The sequence below is a fragment of the Callorhinchus milii genome, unplaced genomic scaffold, assembly GCF_018977255.1.
Source record: "Callorhinchus milii isolate IMCB2004 unplaced genomic scaffold, IMCB_Cmil_1.0 Scaffold1, whole genome shotgun sequence".
In the NCBI taxonomy this organism is placed as follows: domain Eukaryota; kingdom Metazoa; phylum Chordata; class Chondrichthyes; order Chimaeriformes; family Callorhinchidae; genus Callorhinchus; species Callorhinchus milii.
In genome coordinates, this window is record NW_024704742.1 from 64,561,040 (window position 1) to 64,584,740 (window position 23,701).

Sequence of the window (23,701 nt, forward strand, 5' to 3'; positions counted from 1 at the left end):
GTGTGTCATCCGCATACATGTGGAAGTTTACCTCCTGTCTGCAGATGACATCAATGAGAGGAAGCATATAGATGAGAAAGAGGAGGGGCCAAGGATGGAGGCCTGGGGTGACCAGGCGGGGGCGGAAGGAGAAACTGTTTGAAGAGACAAAGTCAGGTAGGACTCGAACCAAGCTTGTGTGGTCCCACTAAGGTGGATGAGGGAGGAGAGGCAGTGAATGAGGTGGTCAACTGCATTGAACGTGACAGAGAGATCCAGGAGGAACAGGAAACAGAGGGAACCATGGTTAGAAAGAGACGTCGTCGTTTGTGACCTTGATAAGTGCTGTCTCTGTGCTATGGGCAGGGTGGAAAACAGGCTGGAGAGGCTCGAGGAGCAGGTGGAGGGAGAGGTGTAAGCAAAGCTGGTTAGTGATAACATGTTACAGAGCTTTGGCCAGGAAGGACCATCCCATTTGGAAATGGGATGGTAATTTGCAAGGTTGGAGGAGACAAGGATTGTTTTTTTGAGGAAGGGAGTGAATGCAGCGGTTTTAAGGGGACAGAGGAGAGCGACTGATTCACTGTGTCAGCCAGCAGCAGGAGGAGATATTCAATCTTTGACACAAAGAGTCTAGAACCTCTTTGCACTTGGCATTTGAAGTGAGGATGGAGGCAGCTTGGGGCTGGGGGGCTAGGTGTATGGAGGAAAGGTGATAGATGGTGAAGGACAGTGCCCCATCCCCATATCACTAGAATAGATAAACAATCATTAATCAGAGATACTCCAAAAAATACCTGCTCTGTTCATATTAATCCATAAAGTATAACAGGAGGTGGTTGAGAAGCAACAATGTGTGCACACAGATATGTTCCCTACACCATGGAGGAATATAGGACAGCTTAGTAGAAAGACTTTCCTTGCCTACCTTTGCAACCTACCTATCCAGCTGCTCCCTCCACTCAGCTAACATCAGCCTGCTTCATGTCCCTCTCTAGATCGGCCCATTGCTTCTGCTCTGTTTCTGGAAATACATTCCAGTGTCACTCCACCTCACCATTTCCTTCTCCACTTTTGAAGTCCCTTGTAAAATCTGTTTTCGACCTCGTTTTCAATTGCCTTCCTCAGCATTCCCAACCAAGTTGCCCCAATGTAGCAATTTAAAACTATAAAAGCACATAAAGCAAAGGACGACTGAGAAATGCTCTTTGAGGCTTGGGTATACAGTCAACTGTGTGAAGGGCTCTGTGATGTCCTCCTGACATGAAAATCACTATATAAATGTAAATTGTCGTTGATGACTTCCATGGAACTTAAAAATGAACTATTCCTGGCCCTAATATAATGTTGAAACGGTAAATAAAACCTTTAAACAAAAATTGTTTCCATTAACTATCAATCATGCTAACGCATCATCTACATGATGAATCAGATCTAACGAACCTTACCTTCTTCATTTGGCAATTATATTTATTTTTTGCAACTAAACAAACACATTGTGTTAATTCCATGATTGGTTGATTTAAGAATGGAAGTTAACAGATTTTTTTTTAAGAAATGTGTGTGTAATAGTTTCTAACATCTAGAAGCTTGCTGGTAATTAAATTGAGATTGTTCTTAATGTTTTTCCTGTTTTGGAACGTTAACAGCAAATCCTTAGGACACTTATCACCCAATTGTTTTCTTCACTGTGAAAGCATTACGTCTCCAACTACCAGATCTAGAATTCACTAAAATTGCGTAAATGCATCTTTCTTACCTCACCTGAAAATATGGATATCTGAAGATTTTTTGGGGTTAAATATGATCTGATTAAATTTCTCCTAAAAACACCAATTGCAGTGATTTAATTGAATACAATTTTATTCAAAGAATGGATTTTGGCAAGTATATGCCAAATTGGTTTCAGAATGAAGAAACTGCACACAGCCCTTCCTATAGTTAATAATAATAATCCTTGCATTTTGATATAGCGCCTTATCATGTCTTCGAGACATCTCAAAGAGCCTCACAGAATATACTGCAAAGTGAATTGATTGTATATTTTGTGGGCGAAACTTAATACTGTTAAATTATACTGACGATAAATGCACCTGCAAGCCAACAAGAAACCAACCTATGCACAATTTATTTTACTTACCTGACGCAATGATGTCAGGTGCTTTACTGAAGAAATATTTCATAAAGGTGTGCACGAAAGTCATGGCCAAGCCTATTGGCCATCAGCCATGGCAGTTACCTCCAAAATGCACAGCAAAATTTGCATCCTCTTGTGCACTGAGGGGGCAGTTTGCAGCCACTGAGAGGGCGCTAATTGCTGGAGGTCAATAACACCACATCAACCTCTTGATAACTGCAGTGAGGGCGCTGTCGTTGACGGCAGTAGCACTTCGTTCTTCACTCACTTGAACTCAAAATCATCTCTACTGATCAACTCTCTGACATTCTCCTTATAGCAAAGCTAGAAATGAGCTTTACTAAATTTCCATCATAGTTCAAAGAAAGTGGACCCCTCTTTTTTTTGTCAGTACAGTCCAGAAACAGGCACATACTTGACTTCTTGATTATCACATCCAAGTCAAGCACGTTTTCCTTCCTGGTTGAGTTTGCAACAACATGAGCACAGACAGCAGTGTCCCACAAACAGTTGGGGATTGAGTGACCAAATTATTATCTTTTTTAAGGGATTATTACCACCAGAAAAGCAACCCGCCAATCGACTTAACATTCGAGTTCCTACTTTCTGCTTGGTAAACAAAGGCGTGTGGCGTAAGGAAACTTGACTTTGATGCTTCGTCCTGCTGGGAATCAAACCCAGGTCGTCTTGCTTGTCTGGCAAGTGCTCTAACCACTAAGCTACCTGACTCCACTCCACTTAACGTGCTTTGAAAGAGGGGACGGAGCGAGTCGGAGGAACTCCAGAGAGCCGGGACAAAATGGCGATGGTGGGGCAGATGGGTTGGGGTAGGCATGAAGTGGCCGGGTCAGGAGCTCACAGAGGTTGGGGGGGGGGGGAGGGTGGGGGGTAAGGGGATAAAGGACAAAAAGAGGTTTTTCATTGGGGAAACAGGGAGCTTTCTGTGCGGAAACTGCATGGCACGTACCTCGATGTATGTCCTTGGTCTCCCCCACAGCAGCCGAGAGAGACTCCAATCATCTGTACTGACAGTGAACCACGAAACGCTGCTCTCACTTCTCTCTCTGCTTCCTCTTTTTGTTTCTCTCTCTCCTCCTCTCCCTCGTGCTCTCTCTTTATCAATCATTCTCCCCTCCCTCTCTCCCCCCCTCCCTCTCTCCCCCCCACCCTCTCTCCCTTTCTCCTCCCCCTTCTCTCTATCTTTCTTCTCCTCTTTCCATGATTGGATTATTATTATTAATAATAAAGCTTGCATTTGGTATAGATCCCTTTCAAATCAGGAAGACGTCTCAAAGCGCTTCACAGAATTTACTGTGAAGTTGAGCAACAGTGTATTCGTAGGCAAACGCAGCAGCCCAAATGTGCACAGAAAGTCCCACAAACAGCCATGGAGCGGATGAACAATTTTATTTGGGGGTTTGTTGGCAAGGCAAGTGGAAGTACCTCCCTTCACTTTTCAAGTAGTGCCATGGAATCTTTAACATCCACCTAAACAGACAAGAACCTGGTTTAACACTGTATCCAAAGGACAGCACTTCCAACAATGCAGCACACCCCCAACACCACATTGGAGTGTCAGCATAGGGTTCAAGTCCCGATATGGGGATTACAAATGGATTTAAACTTAGATTTTAATTAACATCATATTTAATTGAATTTAGTTAAACTCAAAGAGATCCCATATTTAGTTTGGTACACTGCGTAATTTGTAATTAATTTTCACAGATTTGAGTGGAAGAAACATCAACTAAATTAGGTGGAACACAAAGAGAAAATGAGCATGGACAGGAACTAAAATGTTCCTACAATTAACATATGGGAAGCTTCATTCTGGATTTTAGTTACCATTATATCATTTGATAAGTTTATCGGCTGAAGTGGCTACTCTTGGGATGCGGGGAAGATGTTTAGGTCCATGTGGACAGACACATTGGAACAAACTCCCAATGTATCTGTCCGGACTGGGGTGGTCTGATTGTGGGTGGTCTGACCCTTGGGGTTGGAACTGGTTTTGGTGCTGGGACCGGGGGTGGTGTTATTGGGGATCTTGCTGAGGGGGGTGTGTCGGAAGAGTTATACAGCCCCTTATCATCCATTTTCAGACTTTTACTAAGAATCTGAATAAGTGTGAGATAGAGATTCTCTAAGTGATGTTAGAGCCATGCAGATCAGAAGAAAATCACTCATTTTCAATGTAGAAGATATACTATTATTTCTTTTCTGGTATCTCTTCAGAATGGAAAATATTTGGAGTTTAATCTGTATGGTACTTCACAAACAGGATAGAATATTGAACACTACTATAGTAACTACTTGCCAACTGACGCCAAAATTAATAAAAGTGATAATGTTATCATCGTGAGTTTATAAGATCACAATGGCTTATATTGCAACAAATCTCCACGTAAATCTAATATTGTAATGGGTGCAGGCATTGATACAACGGAGCTTATTTAAGTTTTATCCTATCTGTTCTTATGGTTAGAACCCAAGGAAATTAGCATTTTCATTTGGCTGATCTGAAGGAATTACATTTCATTATAACCCCTACTGGCATCCATTACAGACCTACTGCAGATCTTTATGGCCCTAAGACTTCATTAATTAGGAACAATGGATGAATAATTTAGGGCTCTTATGATTTCGTGTTTGTTACAGAAACATGATTCAGGCTACGATATTATTTCCCTTAGTTGTTTTTAATAAATTTCTCAACACAGAGCGATATGTTAGATTCAAATTAAAGTGTGTAAACCTGGTCAGATTGGCTTAATCCAAGTCCTCATGAGGGGAGGCTTTGGCAAATAGACGTGCCCGCCATGAAGCAGGCTCTACCTCCAGAGTGCTCAGGTCAGTGTAGGCTGGAGCTCTCCATTTCTGCAGCTACTTCCCCTGTTTATTAGTTTACCACAAATCCACCTCACTACTAGACATCACAAATAATAACCCTTACATTTGGTCAAGTGCCTTTCCCATCATGTGGAAGTCTCAAAGCGCTTCACAGGATATAAAGTAAAATGGAGTAAGTGTTTTGTGGGAGAACACAGCAGCCAATCTGTGTGCAATAATATCCCACAAACAGCCATGAAGTGAATGACCAATTTTCAGGGGAGATTGTTGGCATGACACTATTAGTCAGCTCCATCACTCATGAAATCCAACTGAATCAAAATTCCGCCACCCATATTCTCAGGACCCCCATGACCGACCCCAGTTCTTGCTAGGCTCCACTGCGCTCCCTATTGCAGAATGGATCAATTTCAAGATCCCACATTTCACTTACAAATCAGTTTGTGTACCTCCCTACCTCTCCGATCTGCTTAGACTCCTCTACTTGCCTCCTTCACTCAGCTGTCTCCGGCCTTATAATAATAATAATAATATTTCTTACATTTGATATAGTGCCTTATTACATCGTTAAGACAACTCAAAGGGCTTCACAGAATGCAGTTAAGTGAATTGACTATATTTTGTAGACAAAACGTGGCAGCCAATTGCAGCAGTAATCCACAAACAGTCGTGGATTGGGACAGCAAATTTTTTAAGAGATTATTATTATCCCCAGAAAAACAATCTGCTAATCGACTAATAACCGGGTTCCTACTTACTGGTAGATAAACAGAGCCGTGTGAAGTAAGGAAACTTGCCTAAGGTTTCACCCTGGGTCCCAGGTCCTCTCGCTTACCAGGTGAGTCTTCTAACCATTACGCTACAAGACTCATAATGCACATGACTCGTCGCCTTCACTCTACCATCAGCAGTTATGCTTTCAGCCACTACACCCTGAAACGCAATCCCTCTGCCTTGCCCCCTCCTTGCCAATCTTTAGATTGGACCTGAAAACCTGCCTCTTTGAGCATGTCGATCATCACCTCCCTTGTCTACCCGGTTCGGAATCAAGCTCCACTGTTCTCTACCCACTCCTCACTCCCTCCCTTCCCTCCCCTCACCCTGACCATTTCGCCCCTGCTCGGGTCCCGACCCAACTGTACAGCGCCTTGGGACGTCCTCCCGACGTGAAAGGCGCTCTATAAATGAAATCTTGTTGTTGTTGTTTATCATTCCAAGACACTACCCTGCATAAAGGACACCACATAAATGCAAGTTGTTATTGATTCACAATTAGGAATTATTTTAGATTTTGTACTTTCTAAAGTGGGTTGCTACATGTTATTCTATAGTTCTTATCCTTAAGATTTTAAGAATATGTTTACTTAAGTGGTACATAGATATTTCAAATCACTCTTCCACCGCATTACTAGTCAAATTTGAATCTGCTTAATATATTGAGATGGTAGCTTCTCTAGGTGTACTGACCAACAATCCTCCAAATAAAATTTGTCATTCTATTCGTAGCTATTTGTGGGGCACTCCCGTGAGGTCAACCAACTAATGTGGTCAAAATTTCTCAGTCTATTTGTTGGCCTTCATATGTTTCTACTGGATATCAACCCACAAACAACTCCATTGTAACATTTTATTGCTGGTTCCTCAAATGCAAGGTATACTGATTGTAGATGGGACCTTAAATATGTTCCCTCACCAAAAGACATGAAGTGACCAGGGTCCCTTCTTGGAGAGCTCTGATGTGCTGGGTATGATGGAGTCTGACCATACCCTGCAGCTGCAAACGACAAACTACAACTTGCATTCCTACCCTCATAAATCATGCTCGAGACTAAATTACTTCCTAAATCAAAGAAGTCCACCTATCTCAAATATTGGACTGTGGATTGGTAACACTGCCATCTCAGACCATGTGCTTCTCACTATGAGATTCGAGTTGGAGAATCTTCCCCTAAAGATTCACTAACAGAGAATCAATACTTCCCTTCCAAGCGACTTGGAGTTTCTTGGTCCTCTGCACAGAATCTCTTCTTATAAGAAAACAAAAGCCCCAAAACCTCTCGCACTTTACTGTGGGAGACAGCCAAGGCAGTACTTAGATGCCCTATCATTCCTTCTCCTCAGCCTTTAATCGCTGTAAACCCCAACTTCTTTCAGTTTAATGTCAACAAATTGACTCCCCATCCTTGCTTCTGGCTCCAATTACCTCAACGTTCCAGGTTGCTCTTTCTCCACCTTGGTATTTTGTTCAACCCTCAGCTCTTTTTCCATCCTTACATCCAATCCTTGTTCAAGGCCTTTTCTTCACATATCCCATCGTCATCCCCAATACATCCAAAATCCTTATCCACACTTTTATGACCTCTAGCCTTGACTTCTGCAATGCCCTGCTTGCCAGCCTCCCAGCTCCTCCATCCTGAAGCTCCAGCTCATCCAGAATTCAACTGCTTCCATTTTGACGATACCAAACACTGCATATTCACAGCCACTATTGTAGGGATATCCTCCTAACTTTTGGAATTCCCTCCCTAAATCCGCTGCCTCGCCCTTCCCTCTCCATCTGTCTTTTAAAGCTTGCTGAAAACATACCTCTTTGACGATGCTTACAGTCACTTCCCTACTCCCACCCTGCTTGATGTCTGACATAATCTCTGTAAATATTAAAAGAAACACTGCCCTATTTGAAAGGCACTATATAAATGCAAGTTGTTGTTGCTGCTCCAGATCATACTTTCCCAGACTATTTTTAGTTCCAAACATGAAAACTTTGGTTCAGTATTTATCAAAGCTTGCAAAGCAAGACTGCTACTGTTTGACCAAGCTGCCCAAATAAAAGTTACTTCTACATCAGTAATGTTGCACTCTTTAATCACTGAATGCAGTTTCTTTTTAACATAGCGATTCACTGAAGGTGCTATTAAAATAAAAATCTTAAAGTTCTGGAAGCACACAAAACGTAGATGCGTAGACACACAAGTCCAAACCAGTCCAGGCTAAACAAATGAAGTCAAAAGGTCAATTCAAACATTCATAGGATTTGGCAAAAATGTAAATAAAGCTCATTATATAAGCAATAATAATCAATAAGCAGACAAAATCTGTCTGGTCCCAAGACTAAAACAACACATATACATAGGCTCAGAGCAAATGATGAACTTTTCTGTTCATAATGGAGCACTTAAACTTTACCTTAAGTGTTACCATTGCCCACTTATTTTTTCACTCCTAACCGTTGGAATCCATTAGGACAAATAGTCAGTCATTCTCAGGCTGTGGAGATATCGTTTTTCTTCAATTAAATAATAAAAGCATATTTCATGGCAGCATTTTAGTGTTAACTAAACAAAGTAAATGATACACCTAACATAAAAAGATACTCTTTTCCAAGTGAATTATATCATTTACATACAGTGGATATGTCAAGGTTACTTCTTACATTGATACATATTGAATTAACAAGTTCCCGTATACTGCTCCACATCATTTCCTGGTGAGGTTTTACTACCCCTGGTCAACATAGAGTAAAGGTTTTGCAGCAATGTTTGTAGTGCATATAAGTACTTTGGTGCGCTACAGGTGCAGTATCTTCAGTATGTACGCACATACCATGGACACCATGCTTCCATCAGCCGACCTCACAGCGACTTTAAAGCCTTTGAAAACTGTTTTTTACTGCAAAGGGAAGATAAACCAACTTTAAGATAAAGTCGATGTATTCTGCGCATGTAAAGAGAAGTGTAGAATCATGCTACATAATTAGTTAAAAGTACTGATGACCATTTCATACTTGCAATAATGAACCAATTTAGCCAATGCAAATTCAGTAAACATGCAATTTCAGCATTTCCAAAAGAAATTAAGATATTCTGTGAAGTGAAAAAAGCAAGTTATATTTTGCATCTTATAAATTACAGCCTATTAATCAGCAAAAAGCCATCTCATTAAAAAGGTACAGTGCCGTTATGAATTCTTATGTTATTTCAGTGCACCCCTTACCTTTTTATCTTTGCTTTTCTTGCTATTTTGTTGTATCCCAAACATTTTTTCCACACCAAACAATTTTCTTGTCAGTTCATCCTTTTGAGGTACAGCACGAAAAGGTTGTCCAAAGCCACTCCCAACTCGATACTTTTCTGTCTGAATCTTGCTCATTGGAGGGGGAAGATCCTGCTTCAGTGTACCACAATTAACACTGGACAATCCATCTGTAGACTCTGCATAGGACTCCTGATCACTACTGCTGCAGTACTGCCAATCTTTACGGATGTGAAGTGGAAGCCACTTTGGGTTTGCACATGGAGCATTGCCAGTTATATCAGCTTTCTTAGCTGAAGGAAAAGCAGACCATGCAGAAGTTCCTGGCACATCAAGTCGAGTAGAAGAGCCCATATGCCTATTACCATTATGCAAAGAGTAATCATTCTGTGCCAAATCTGATAGTCGAGGTGCATGAAATTTGCTTTCCAAGTCTGGACGGCAACCATTCCACTGGGAAGCAGTCTGTATTGGCCCTTTGTTTTGTGCACTTCCCCGTGCACCATTGGAGGCATGTTTGTTTGGGTTGGTTCCCAAGTCAACAACTAAAACTCTTCTGCTCTTTTCTTCCTGACTGTAGCATCCAATTCCACTATCACTGTTACTGCCAGTACTATTATTCTGCTGACCATCAGGTGCATATACATCCCCATCAAGGAAAGCTCTTGCACGCATGCTTTCAAACGACTCTCCTAGATCCTTGTACAGCACAGACACAAACTGAAGAACGGGTTGAGATGATGGAGGAAACTCTAAGCAGCCATTAGTATCTGTATCTGGTGTACAATCAATGTCAAAACGTCTAGCAATACCCTGATGAATTTTGTGCTGGCAGAGTTCGGGGTCCACCATAAAGACATGACATGAAGTCCTCAACCCACCTTCATTTTCCTTAGCAAAGTTATTATCGTCAGCTATTTGCATAGTAACCAAGCCAAAGAATCTTCGGTCATCAGGACACACAGCAGTAAAAGCCAATTTTTCTGCTGGGTACACAGCTAATACAGCATTTTTGTCATTGCAAAGTTTAATGCAGTCGTGCATTATTTTCATCAAAACAAGGGAATGAATCTTTTGCTCAGCACGCAAGCGTCGCATGCAGCCACGGATAGCCTGCAAGCTATCATTTTCCAAATTTGAACTTGTTGACGGTAATTCTATTGATCCCAAGTAGCCTACTATCATCCCAACGTTCAGAATATTAGAATCTAGGGCAAAATCATCTTGGCTTTCAAGGCCACTGGCAAACATCGAGTTATCATTTAGCACCTTCATTACTTCTTCCTCAGAGAGTGAATTGTGATTTGTTCCTGTATTGCCATGTCTGGTAGGAAATCCACTGACTGTTTCAGCTGTTTTTCTTTGCTGCTGTAAACAATTCCTGCTATGTTTGGCAGGAAGTTTGGAATTTTCAAAAAGCACATTGAAAATGCCACCTGACTGTATATCGGCAACTACCTTTTCAGCTCTGTTTAGACCAAAATGTTTTGATTTGGGCTTATTGTTCATCCATCCCCCTTTGCCTTCATTGAAATAAAGCTCTTCATCACTTGAACCTGTATCAGAGTGATTACTACTATCAGCAATCACAAGCTGCAGCACTCCTGTGCATTTTCCTATCAGTTTCACAACATCGTCATGGGAGGCTTTAGAGACATTAATATCATTGACACTAAGAATCCGATCTCCAGATCGAAGCCCAACATAATCTGCCGGGCTTCCTTTCAAAATGCAGCTTAGCACACATGGAGCTTGGCCAGAAAGTGTGAATCCATAACCTGTTCTTCCTCTGGCAACATCTACATTCCTCATTCGAATGGGAGCATTTGGGTTTAAACGACGTTTCACTTGATCAGCTTGTCTGTACATTGTTTGCATTCCAAAGTTACCAGAATTACAACCACTGTTATATTTCACACTTCATAGGAATCGCTGAAGCCAGCAGTTGGTAAGTATTTTAAGAAAATAATTCATTGTAGCTGTATCTTGAAGTCTCACTGCACCTTATTCCAAACTTCAAAAACACCTGGAACAAAAAAGGGATACTTACATCAAACCAATTCTATATATTTTATAGCTAAAAATTAAGCTAAGCTTTTTAAAAAAGTTATTATGGAATTTATCTGTCTTTCTACGAATACAGATGCCTTGTGTAAACCAACTTTTGGATTTTTAATGAAGTAAAGATCTAATAAAAATTCAAATAAAATACATAGACAAGAACTTAAAATAAATGTAAGAGATACTGACTTCTGTTCTTGTCAACAAGTTGTAATCTTACTTGCATGTGTATAACTGGATTTTTTTGGCCAGTAGTGCAAATGAAACTATTCATAGTTTTTTTTTAATATAAGTTTGTCAGAGAAATAAGAGACAGGAATATAGATAAATCAGGGGAAGAGAGAAAATGAGAGAAAACGAATGACAGTGAGAAACCTTTAGAGAAAGTGACAAAGAGAGAGACAGAATGGCAGAGAAGGGTTGGCACAATGTGGTATTATTTATGGTGACAATGCAACTCCTGTTGGAACAATTATTTTATTTAGAACTGTAGCCAATTTGTAATTTGTCTAATACAAGTGATCTTTTCTGCACAATGTACCAGTCTCAATTATTCAGCTCTTTACTATACATAGATTCTTGAAAAATAACATTAAAAGAATGAGGAGTAAGCAGGAGTGGAATTTATTAAGTGACAAAGACATATGTAGAGAAGAACACCAACATAGACAGACTTGATGGGTCAACTGGCCTGTTACTATGTTATGTTACATTTTATCCTATTCCAGATAATGAGCTGAAGTTGTGATGTGGAGGGCTTGAACCCACAACTTTCTGACAAGAATGCTACCAATTGAACCAAACTGATATAAAAGACAAGCATAAATACCGAACTGTTCAAACATTCAAAAGCCCTCAGTTAAAAAAATCAAGTCTCCAAAACATAGTTTATCCTAGATTTAAATAAAATATTTTTATCCTAGATATAGATCCGAGACCAACCAGAAAAACTCTAGTAGATACAGTACTTAGGTATTGTCAGAAAAAAATGCCACAAACTAGTGTACATCATAGAGATGGCGAGATATAAATACAGCGAAAGATATACTAGTCAATGTACAGCCCTGCAAATGTACTTTTAACTGATGATAGTAATTATAAATTCTCCCGATTACAGGCTATATTAGATGGCGTTCTCAACTATGGAAACTATCTGCAATTTGATTTAACCACAGTGTTCAAATCCTACAGAGGAATATTTGTTGAGCAGTTAGATCCACAATAAAACGCTGAATCAACACTCATCCGGCTACTCCCTGCAGTGAGTGGGTCCATTGAGTGCGTAAACCTTGTCTGCAGCAGAAATTCAACGGATCACACATACACAAACACCAGGCATCGTGCAGTAATTAGGTAACAACTTCCCTTTCGTACACAAATAAACAAAGTACAGTACAACACGTATTCCTGGAAAGTTAACTGCGACTTTCATTACATCTGAGCTTGTTTGAGAAAGTTTGATCGGCGAAACGGCAAAGTTGATGGTATTCCCAGCTCCCACCTCACTTTTTTTTCAGCTTTTTTCCCCCTCTCCCCCTTTTTTTCGGGGACCCTCGCTGCTGCAGCGCTCACACCCTAACGACAACGGACGCCCTCGCCTCGCCCCCCCCCCCTTTGACGGCAGCGATTGGCCGACAATGCCGTCACTCAGAACACGTCCGCCTGTGATTAGCGGATTGAGCTGTCACTCACTTCAAAGTCAGTTTACACCGCCAGATTAGATTGCTCCAAACAGCACCCCCCCACCTCCCCACTTCCCCGAAATAGAGTGGGTGGGGGGAGAAAAAAAGAGCAATAAAGGAGCTTTTCTGATCCCGAATTTGTAACATAGATATGCAACGCAATTGGCTTCTTAAAAAGTGGGGAAGAGGAATGTGTCCCACAGAGAGAGGGGGGGGGGGGGGGGCGGTAAGAGAGAAAGAAAGGAGAAAAGAGAGAAAGGAACAAAAAGGAAAGTACAAAAGAGTTGGAAGTTATTCTGATCCTCGATTAGTATGGGTCTTCCTTTAGAAGCAGTCAAACCAGCAACATTGTAATGCAATCGAGGGTTTTCTTAAATAAAATAGTGGGGGGGAGAAGAATGCGTCCTCCCGACAAAGAAAGAAGAGAGAGAGAGAGAGAGAGAAGTGAACAAACAAAAAGAGTTGGAAGTTTTCCTGGTCCTGAACTAGACACCCCACCCCCCCCCCCCCCCCCGCCCCCCTTTTTTTTAAAAAAATAGCAAAAACCAACAGATTTGTAACATAATCGACGTCTTTTTTATTAAAAAAAAAGGGGGGGAATGCGCCCTACAATCCGGCGGATCAAAATAACGTTTTAACCAAACAACCACATATACAGACGGGTTTGACTTTCCCAATCCCCCCCCAGCCCACCCGCTCTATGTGGGTCTCTCGTTCTCCCTCTCTTCTGTACAAATACGTTTATAAAAAAAAGCTTTTAAAATATATATCACACACACACACACACATATAGTCGTAAATACGATCACTGGTTAAATCAAATATATATATATATATATATAATCCTATATTTAAAATATCCTGTCTTTCTTATATAAAAAAAAGAAACAAAAACAGGGGGGAAAGTGTTAGCTGAACGTGATGCATTAAAAAAACTTTACTGGAAGAGTCGGTGGTGGTTTGGTGGTGGGGGGGGGGGGTGGGGGGGGTCGGGTGGAGATGGGGAAGGGGTAGATTTGCGGATCATTGGTTTGAAAACTCGGCTACGAAACCGCTTCGCAACCGTTGTCAACTGAAACAAACAATAGCCGCATTCGTTGACGAGGGACGGGGGTCGTTTTGTTCTGTATTAAAAAGGTTTTACCTGGAAACCTAAAACCGGGGGGACCTGACCGCCCGGTGCACTGAACTCCTAAACCCAAACCATGGTGTTTTGTGTGTGTGTATATATATATATACACACACACACACACACGTATTCACAAAAAACAAAACACAACTTTTTAGACGGGAAAAAAAACGCATCGAAGAAACAACGAAAGAGAACACCAAAGGGGCAGAGCTCACCTCACCTCCACCGCCCGTGGGGGTCGGGTCGCTCGGGCACTGGAACCGGACCGTTAAAATCCGCCGTTTATTTTTAAACTCCGAGCTGGAGCGGCGCGCGGGGGGGGGGGGGGGGGGGGGGGGGGGGGGGGGGGGCGGCAACGGTCTCAGCGCCGGGGTCACGTGAGCCTCGCTCTCTGCCAACCGCCGGAGCTCCAGGTGCCTCGCGCCGCGTCGCGGACGCCAGCGCGCGGGCAGCACTACAACAACAACAACAACAACAACAAGATAATAATAATAATAGTAATAATAATAATCCTTGCATTTGATATAGCGCTTTTCACGTCGGGAGGACGTCCCAAAGCGCTTCACAGAACACACTGTAAAGTGAATTGACTGTATATTTGTGGGCGAACGCGGCAGCCAATTGCGCACAGCAATGTCCCACAAACAGTCGTAGATTGAAAATGACCAATTTATTATTGTTTTTTTTTGGAGCGATTATTATTAGGCTCTGTGTGGAGTAAGGAAACTTGCCCAAGGTTTCGCCCTCTGCCTGGAATTGAACTCAGGTCTCTCACTTGCAAAGCGAGTGCTCTAACCACTGAGCTACAGGACTCCACGGGGCCCGAGCATGGAGGAGGGGGGTTCTAGGGGTGAGGGAAGGCAGGGAGGTGGGAGGGCGACCAAAGAGAAGGGCCACGGAGCCTGGTGCGTGAGAGTACATGAGCTGCAGAGTTTCGGATGATCTGCAGGTTGTGAAGGGAAGAGTTGGGAAGGCCGATGAGGAAGGAGTTCCCGTAATCGAGCCTTGATGTGACGAATGTGTGGGTGAGGGTTTCGGAGCCTGAGGGGTGAGGCAGTGGCGGAGTCTGGCAATATTGTGGAGGTGGTGGTAGGCAATGCCGGTCATGGAGCAGATGTGGGGGAGAGAGGACAGTTCAGGGTCAAACAGGACACCCAGGTTCCTGACTGGGTTAGTGAGGTTGAGTGTGCAGCCGTGGAGGCTGATGCTGCCAGTGCCTGAGGTGCGGAGGTGCTGGCACGAGCCAGTCAGGAGGGCCTCGCTGTTGCTGATGTTGAGTTGGAGAAAGTTGTCCCTCATCCCAGACTTGATGTTGGACACGCAGTCGGTCAGGACCCCAGTAGTCCTGCAGTTCAGGGTGGAGGCAGAGAGATGGCGTTGGGTGTCATCCGCATACATGTGGAAGTTGACCCCATGTCTGTGGATGATGTCACCAAGAGGGAGCATGTAGAGGGTGAAGAGGAGGCGCCCGAGGACAGGGCCCTGAGGAACACCGTACAAGACGGTGCGGGGGCTGGAGGGGAAGCCATTTGCAGAAACAAAGTGGAGGCGGTGTCAAAGGTAGGACCTGAACCAGTCAAGGACAGAACCTTGACGTTGAGGTGGGAAGAGAGGTGGTGGAGGAGGATTGAGTGGTCCACAGTATCAAAGGCGGTGGAGAGGTCGAGGAGGCAGAGGGAGCCCTGGTCACACATGGTCAGGATGTCGCTTGTGACCTTGACCAGTTTCCGTACTGTGGGCAGCACAGAAACCCGATTGGAGGGGTTCATGGAGGGAGTGAGAGGAGAGGAAAGAGCGAAGCTGGGAGGCAACGGCTCTCTCAAGGACCTTGGATAGGAAGGGGAGATTTGAGATGGGCCGGTAGCTGGATAGCTGTGATGGGTCGAGGGAAGGTTTCTTCAAGGTGGGGGTGATAGTGTCTGTTTTAGGGGGGAAGGAACAGTGCCAGATGACAGGAAGAGTTAATGATGTCGGCGAGTAATGGGGCACGGAGGTGGAGCTGGGATTTAAGGAGAGGGGTAGGGATGGGGTCCAGGGAGCAGGTGGTGGGCTTCATGGAGGATATGGTGGTGATGACAGAGGAGGGGTGACAGGTTCAAAGGTGTGGAAGGAGGGATGGGTAGTGGTCGGAGTGTGGGGGGGTAGGGAGGGGGTGGAAGTTGGGAGGGCGGTGGCAACTGAGCGGATTCCCTTGAAAGAGCTCAACACTGGGTCAGACAGTCCCAGAGCCCCTCCCACCCCCTTGCAGGTTACCCCGGAGACACGTTCCAGCTGAAAATGCAAGTTGTTGCTGGCTTCCAGTGGTTATACAAGTTCCAGAAGTTGCATTATAATAATACGATAATACTTGCATTTGACATAGTACCTTATCACGTCTTAAAGCGCTTCACAGGATAAGCTGTAAAGTGTAGTGACTGGGTATTTTGTGGGTGAAACGCAGCAGCCAATTGCGCACAGCAGTGTCCCACAAACAGTCATGGATTGAGTGACCAAATTATTATGTATTTATTTCTTTTTTGAAGGGATTATTATTCCCGGAAAGCGATCCACCAATCGACTAACAACTGGGTTCCTACTTACTGCTAAGTAAACCGGCGTTAGATACAATATATCGTTTTAGACATGACATGCGACTGCCAGGATGGTGGAAGGTGAACTGGGTGGACCTTAATCTTCTTTCACCAAGCAAACTCTTATGCAATTTTTAGCTCTTGCTTCACAAAGACCAAAAAGACTTGGTCAGATCAGATCAAATCAGATGAATCACAGTCATCAGTGACTAGTCGGTGCTGCTAATAAGACAGACTTGGCTACATTACCAGTTGCTCTTAGAGTATTATGGTTACATGTAGTTTTTTTTTGCATATCAGCAAATGCAGCAGTCATGTTGTGGACCCCATCCAAAGGACCTCTGACAATGCAGTAATCCGGAGTGTCAGTTTGGGTAGAGTTCAAGTCATGGTACAAGTTGAACGTATAATCTTCTGACCCTGAATGAAGAGGCACGAGTGCTAGTAACAGAGCCAAGCTAATACCCAATAAACAAAGACTTAAGAATAAAGGCTTGCGCATTATTTTATTTTACATTTTTTATTTTAAATATTTTCTTAGTAAATTTTGTAAGGAGCTTGTGCACATTCCTACACTCATCTCCAAGGGAAGTTATTCTTTAGACCAGAAAGGATTATGTTTGCAGTGTTCTGTATAAAGTTCAATCCGACTTCCCTGGAATAAAACAATGTACACTAGAATCAGAGGAACTCACATGGGGAAGGAGGAGACTTAGCGCCCACAGTGCTGACTCTACAATAAATGCGTGTCAGATTTGTAAAGTCAAAATCTGATGCTCTTGGACTGGAGGGATGCTGTGGAAGTCTAGACTAACACTAAACCCACTATACCCCTTCAAGTGGTGGCCCCTAGATTGGTTTAAATTCCTTAAATGCCAATTCCTACCCTGTAAAGTGTTGAGTCTGGATGAGTGTTATTTTATATTAATACATGCTAACTAAGTGCCTTGTCTCTGGCCCTGAATGATGAATTAACGTATTTCATTACCACTTCAGGTGCTTAAGGCAAAATACCTCAGCAATGCTGGTATTCATTAAATGTTATGTATTGGAAGATACCCGAGCAAGGCAATGATTGCTGACCATATTTTAAAATCCCCTGGGAGGATCAATAATTTCCAGATGCCAACAAAGCATATCAAATGAAAACTTTGATTTGCAAAGAAAATAGAAATATGAGTAAGCTGACCCAATTAGAATTATGAAACCTACTGTGACAAATGTAATAAGCATTTCTGTATGGTGGGATTGAAGCCAAGAAACTCTTAATTTTCAAGGATGGAACTTAAGAACCTAGAAATGCCAATGAATATCATCTTAGCTCAATTGGTAGCACTCCTGCCTTGGGACAGAAGGTTTTGGGGCTTGAGTTTAAAGTCTTGTTTGACACTTCAATATCAGGGAAGTGTCTCATTGCCAAATTTGAGTTAAGCAGGTATCCCACTAACCAGCAGTGCAATGCAAGTCCAGTAGTAACCCATGGATGGCTTTAGGCTCAGCCACAGAAATGAAATGGAATGGGGTTGGAGGAGGGAAAATCATACCCACAGTCATTCTTTAGTTTTCAACTGGCCTCATTGATCAAATTTATCAAAGTTGTGATTTTCTTTGGTTGTTTGGGTGTCTGTCACAACCAGGGAGCTGATCACCATGCTTACAAGTATACAATCCAGACTGAATTACACATATGAATGCCACCAATGCATGGAAATGTCCCTGTGTTTGGAATGGATTGCACACTCTCCCTAGGATTCAATCTGCTCACCTAGTGTGTGCATGATAATTAACACACCACAGATTTCAAGCTTCACTCAATCAAAATTATTTTGAGTGGAATAGTCATTGAAGGTGGTTAAGGGTTGAATAAAGTGAAGACCAGAGGAGGTCAATAATGTGGAAAAGTCAAATTGGAAAAAGAACGGAGACAAAGGAACCCCTGAGTTGTGTGTGTGTGTGTGTGGGGGGGGGGGGGGGGGGGGGCGGAGGAAGTTGTTGAACCATTTACGCAGCTCAGTTGTGGCAATTTTAGAGGAAACCATATAACCAAGATTAACAGGTGTTCAAGTACGCAAAGCGAATAAACCTCAGATATCTATGTTCAAGATCTAATGCTTGTGCTTTAACTTAGAATAATGCAATGCAAGCTTCTGAATTGACACCAAAAAGTCCAATAATAAATAATAACAATCCTTGCATTTGATTGCCGATAACATTGAGAATGTCTCAAAGCACTTTACAAAATTTCTGCAAAGTGTAGTGACTGATTGTGATAACAACAGCAAATTGAGCGCAGGGATGTCCAACAATCATCCATGAGTGAATGACCAATTTTATCTTGGAGGATTTTTTGGCCTGGACACTTGGAAGAATTTACTTCACTTTTCAAATATATTCTTTTTCATGTCACTAAAACGTTTTCCTCCCTCGACATTTGAGTTCAAGGATTTGCTGTACAAGGAACTGTACTTACCACCTAGGCCAGCAACTACCACTCCATAATTGAATGTGCTGCTGCACCGATTGGGCAGAAACATATTTAACCATTAAGAGTACAATAATATTTATCTTGAATTAATTTCTTTCAAGATTGGACGGGGGACACCAACAACGACAACTTGCATTCATATAGCACTCTCCACACAGGATAGCATCTCGGAGTGCTGCACAGTGGTGGGGTTGGACATTGATTGAGGGCGAGGGAGTGACCACAGGCACGATTGAAGAGGTAAGTCATCTCATCAGGAGGGATTTAAAGATAAATAGGGGATGAGGTGAAGGGCAGGGAGCCCCAGAAGTTAGGGGGTAATGACTGAAGGCACTTGGTAGTGCAGAGGTATGGGGAATGTGCAGCAGGTGTTCGCAGACCAAAGGAATGGGCAGTGGAATGGGGACACACATCATGCCCAAGTTTTGCAGGTGGAGGGGGTGAGTAGAAGCCTGAGGTAGATCAGATATAGGGAATACTAAAAGGGTAATGTAGAATGCTTTATCAGTAGATAAAACAGGGGACAAGTCTGTTGTCAGGTGTAATCTTAAGAGTGAATTTACGCTCCTTACCTGGTCAATGGAAGTCCCAACTTTAGTACTAGCTGCACAAGTGCAAAGATGCACATCGTGATTTACACATAACCTGGCAACTGTACTACATTGTACTTGCCCAGCTCAGGCCACTTTAAATTTTAAGGGCTTGGGTTTACAAGGTTCAGGGCATGTTTATACCTCTAAATCAACAACAACAACAACAGAATTACATTTTTATAGTGCCTTTCGCATCGGGAGGATGTCCCAAGGCGCTGGACAATCAGTGTTTCTGACCTGAACTAGGGTTCGGGGAGGGTGGAGGACAGAGGGAGGAGGGTGATCAAAGGCATGGTCACATGGTTGAGACGGGTCTTGAAGGAGGCAAAGGAGGGGGCGAGGCAAAGTGACTGTGGGTTGGAGTTCCAGAGAATGGGGCAGAGTGGCTGAAGGCCAGCCCGCCTGCCAATGGTGGGGCAGGTGAGGTGAGGAACGTGAAGCAGGCCGGAGCCCGTTGAGCGGAGGGAGCGGGCAGGTTGGTCGCAGAGGTAGGAAGGAGCAAGGCCATGGAGGGCTTTGAAGGTGAGGACCAGGATCTTGAACTGTATCCTCTGTGTGATGGGTAGCCGATGGAGTTGGGCAAGGATGGGGGTGATAAGGTCATGAAGCCTGGTGTGGCAAAGGACATGGGCTGCAACTTTCTGGATGATCTGCAGCCTATGGAGGGAGGAGTTGGGGAGGCCAACAAGCAGGGAGTTTGCATAGTCAAGCCTGGATGTTATAAATGTGTGTATGAGGGTTCCAGCGGCCTGCCGTGTGAGACAGTGGCAGAGCCGGGTGATGTTGCGGAGGTGGGGGAAGGCAGAGCAGGTCATGTCAAGGATGTGGGATAGAAAGGATAGTTGAGAGTCAAACAAGATGCCAAGGTGCAGTCTGGCTTAGTAAGGTGGAGGGGTTCGTGAAGGAAGTGGCGGGAGAGGAAGGAGCGAAGCTGGGAAGCAAAAGTTCCAGGACTTTGGAAAGGAGAGGGAGTTTGGAGTTGTGGCAGTAGTTTGAGAGCAGGGATGGGTCCAGGGAGGGTTTTTTAAGAAGTGATGGTGGCCGTTTTTAAAGGGGTGGGACCGGTGCCAGTGGACAGGGAGAGGTTTATGATGTCTGGGACTAGGGGGGCAAGGAGGTGGAGCTTGGAGGTAAGGAGAGGGGTAGGGATGGGATCAAGGGAACAGGTGGTCGGTTTCATATGGGTTACAGTGGTGATGAGAGAGGGGGAAACAAGTTCAAAGATGTGGAGGGAGGTATGGGTAGGGGCCGGGGTGAGAGGTGGAGATGGGATGTAGTAGACAGACGGCCAGAGGCAGCTGAGCGGATTCCCTCGACTTTGGTTTCAAGGAAATCCAGCATCACCTCGCAGTTGGAGGAAAGGATGGGTGAGGTATGAGAGGGTGGGCGGAGGAGCCAGTTGGTAAAACACAGCGAATCCAGAGACCTTGGCTCCAAAGCGATTTTGTGGGTTTCCTTGGTGGAGGTGTAGTTTACAGAGGCTTTTTCAAATGGCAAGGCACCAGTAATGTTACTGCTTTGCTAAGGAGTGCTTTTGGAACTCCACTGTCTGTACTTCATGCAAATGTGCAGCTGGTCGTATAATACTCATTCTATTCCCTTAACAACTGATCGCCTCTCAAAGCTACCAAAGCAGCCTGGAAACTATTCTCCTAAACAAACATTCAGGTAGTCTTCATAGAGTGCAATTCAAAACCTGTGAAAATGTAGTCATCCTGTCAGCAACAGAATCCATCCCGAAACCTGAGTACTCGGGGTAACTGGACCCTGAGATGGAATAAGTACACAGCCAATCCACTTTACAATATATGATGTGAAGCTCTTTGAGACATCTTGATGACGTGATAAGGCTCTATATCAAATGCAAGAACTATGGTTATTATTATCCATCATCAAAGTTGATGTGCAATTAAGCCATGCCCTCGGCAGTTTGTTTGAGACAGTTCCTCTCCCTTTCTATACCTTTTCAACGGAACAAATAAGACTGATTGGAAATCAGGGAAATAGGCACTGGTCATGGTGCATTGCTGACAGAGAAGTTGAAAGAGAATGGGTGAGCATAAGTATAGACAGTGATTCAGCTCCATGTGTTCTTTGGTTGGGCTACATTGTGAGTTGTTTTGGATTAGTGGTGAAGCATGGCAAGATCATTTTTTTTAAAAAGAGGGTTAGCATCACTTGGAGTAGAATCATAGAAATTTACAGCATAGGAAACCAATGAACCCATCAAGTCTGCACCGGCTCTCAGAGCAAGCCATTCATTCAATCCCACTGCTCCACATAGACCCATAATCTTTCAAGCCTTCACCTTTCATACTAACCACTTTTAATTTGATATAGATATCCACACAATACCTTGGTATTGTTGATTACTCCTTGGGGGTATCCTGCAAAATACCCTCAAAGTTTGCAGATGATGATGACAGTAGATATTGCAGATATTGAGAAATCATGCATCCAGATGTAAAAGCTTTTGGATCATTTAGATAACTGGGCCAATAGACACATCTATTGTGAATAAATTCTAAAATAAATATTCAAAAGAGCATTGAATTGAACCACCATATTTAGTGTAGTGTGATCATGAAATAGATCTAAAGAGTTATTTAGGTTAATCCCTAAACAGGGGCTCAGCGTTTGGAGAGCAATGAGATGCAGTATATCCCCCAATGATACCGGGAACGGTATCGGTACTGACTGGAGTAGCAAATCAGGTGCCAGAAGTACTGACATATTAAAAAGTAGGACAAGTCACTGCATTTTTCCTCTCTCAATACCTTTAATATCAGCTGGAGGTTCCATAGATAGATAGAGAAGGGCAAATAAAAGACATATGGTTTGCTATAGGATGAGATCAGTTTCCTTTAGTGTGTCAATGTGCATCTTACACATAGAATATTTTCAAAAAATCACAATCTTTACACTCTACTCAATTGTGCATTGCAGGTCATGATGGATTAGTAATATTTTGAGAAGTCAGCCAGGTGTTTGGCACACTCGGAAACCCATTATCGTGCTTAGAGTGCCCAAGTGAAACAGAATTTCACATATACATGACACCTATGTATGGAAATTTTCCTTTGTCTGATAAGGTGCAAAGACCCACAAAGAACCAATTCTTCAAGCCTAAAACAAAAGTTTCTTGATCCTCACATCCAGTAGGTGGAATACATTTTAGAGCTTGTTACAAGTATACAAAATCCTCTTTACCTAGCTTTTGGATAAGTTACAATAAATACTAAATGTGAAGATGGAAGTTCAGTTTAACATCCAACAATAAATTCAGGAAAGCTTTACAAACATTACCAAGCCACTTTGCAATTACGAAATAAAAGGCAATATTTTGTGCAAAGCAAAACTGTTCATTGCATTTTAATTAGCTTGTCACAATACCCTTAAGGTCAGTTCATACTTTTACACTCAAGTGTTCCTAAGCAACAAGATAAGACCCAAGACTTGCTCCACTTACTTTTACAATGGACTGTGGAGATTTTCCATGAACCAACAAAATAAAACCTATTGGCTTGTTGCTATAAATTAGAAATAAGACAATGAATAAAATCAAACCCAAACTTTCTATGGCGGGGGGAAGGGGGGAGAAGTTTAGTTAAGAAATAGTTTGCTTACAAAACAAATGTTTTCTCTAAACATTTCTATAATTACTGGAAAGATCCCTGTGGTATAGTTGGCTCTAAACCAGCCGGCATAAATTGGACTGCTTTATTAAGTTAACCCAGATGCAAAACAAAATGTGAAGTCTGGTAGCGTATGTGGATTAGTGGATAGGAGGCAAGAGGACCTGGGTTTGATTCCTGAGCAGGGCAAAACCTTCGGCAAATTTCCTTACTCCACACACTTCTATTTACCTAGCAGTAAGTAGGAACCCGGTTGTTTGTTGATTGGCGGATTGATTTTCCGGGCATAATAATCCATTCAAATTTTTCAAAAAATGTCACTCAATCCACGACGGTTTGTGACACTGCTGTGCACAATTGGCATTCCAATAAGTGGAATTCAGCTTCATTTAGTGTATTAACACAGCTCTTCAAAGCAGCTTAATCCCAGTGGTGGAACATACTCACTCCCTTATTACAACATGAAGGGTTAGGACATCACGATTCAGTACTTCAGCCTGCAGAGAGGAGGATTTTTTTTGGTTAGCCGAGTGACACAGGCGGAA

The 23,701-nt window shown here is 43.0% G+C and overlaps 1 protein-coding gene across 4 annotated transcripts in view; it reads right to left on the reverse strand.

Moving 5' to 3' along the window:
• Positions 1–14,138, reverse strand: part of rgs12b (regulator of G protein signaling 12b) — a 91,308-nt gene extending 77,170 nt beyond the window's left edge. For 2 of the 4 annotated variants that reach the window (XM_042342901.1, XM_042342892.1), the window contains exons 1-2: positions 14,089–14,138; positions 8,960–11,024 (exon numbers count right to left, since the gene is read on the reverse strand). In XM_042342901.1, coding sequence (XP_042198835.1) covers positions 8,960–10,876 — 1,917 coding nt within the window. In that variant the 5' untranslated portion in view covers positions 10,877–11,024; positions 14,089–14,138. Of the gene's footprint in view, positions 1–8,959; positions 11,025–12,560; positions 12,657–14,088 lie in introns of those variants that run through there. The other 2 variants (XM_042342898.1, XM_042342893.1) reach the window with 2 other exon arrangements.
• Positions 14,139–23,701: the final 9,563 nt, after the last annotated feature.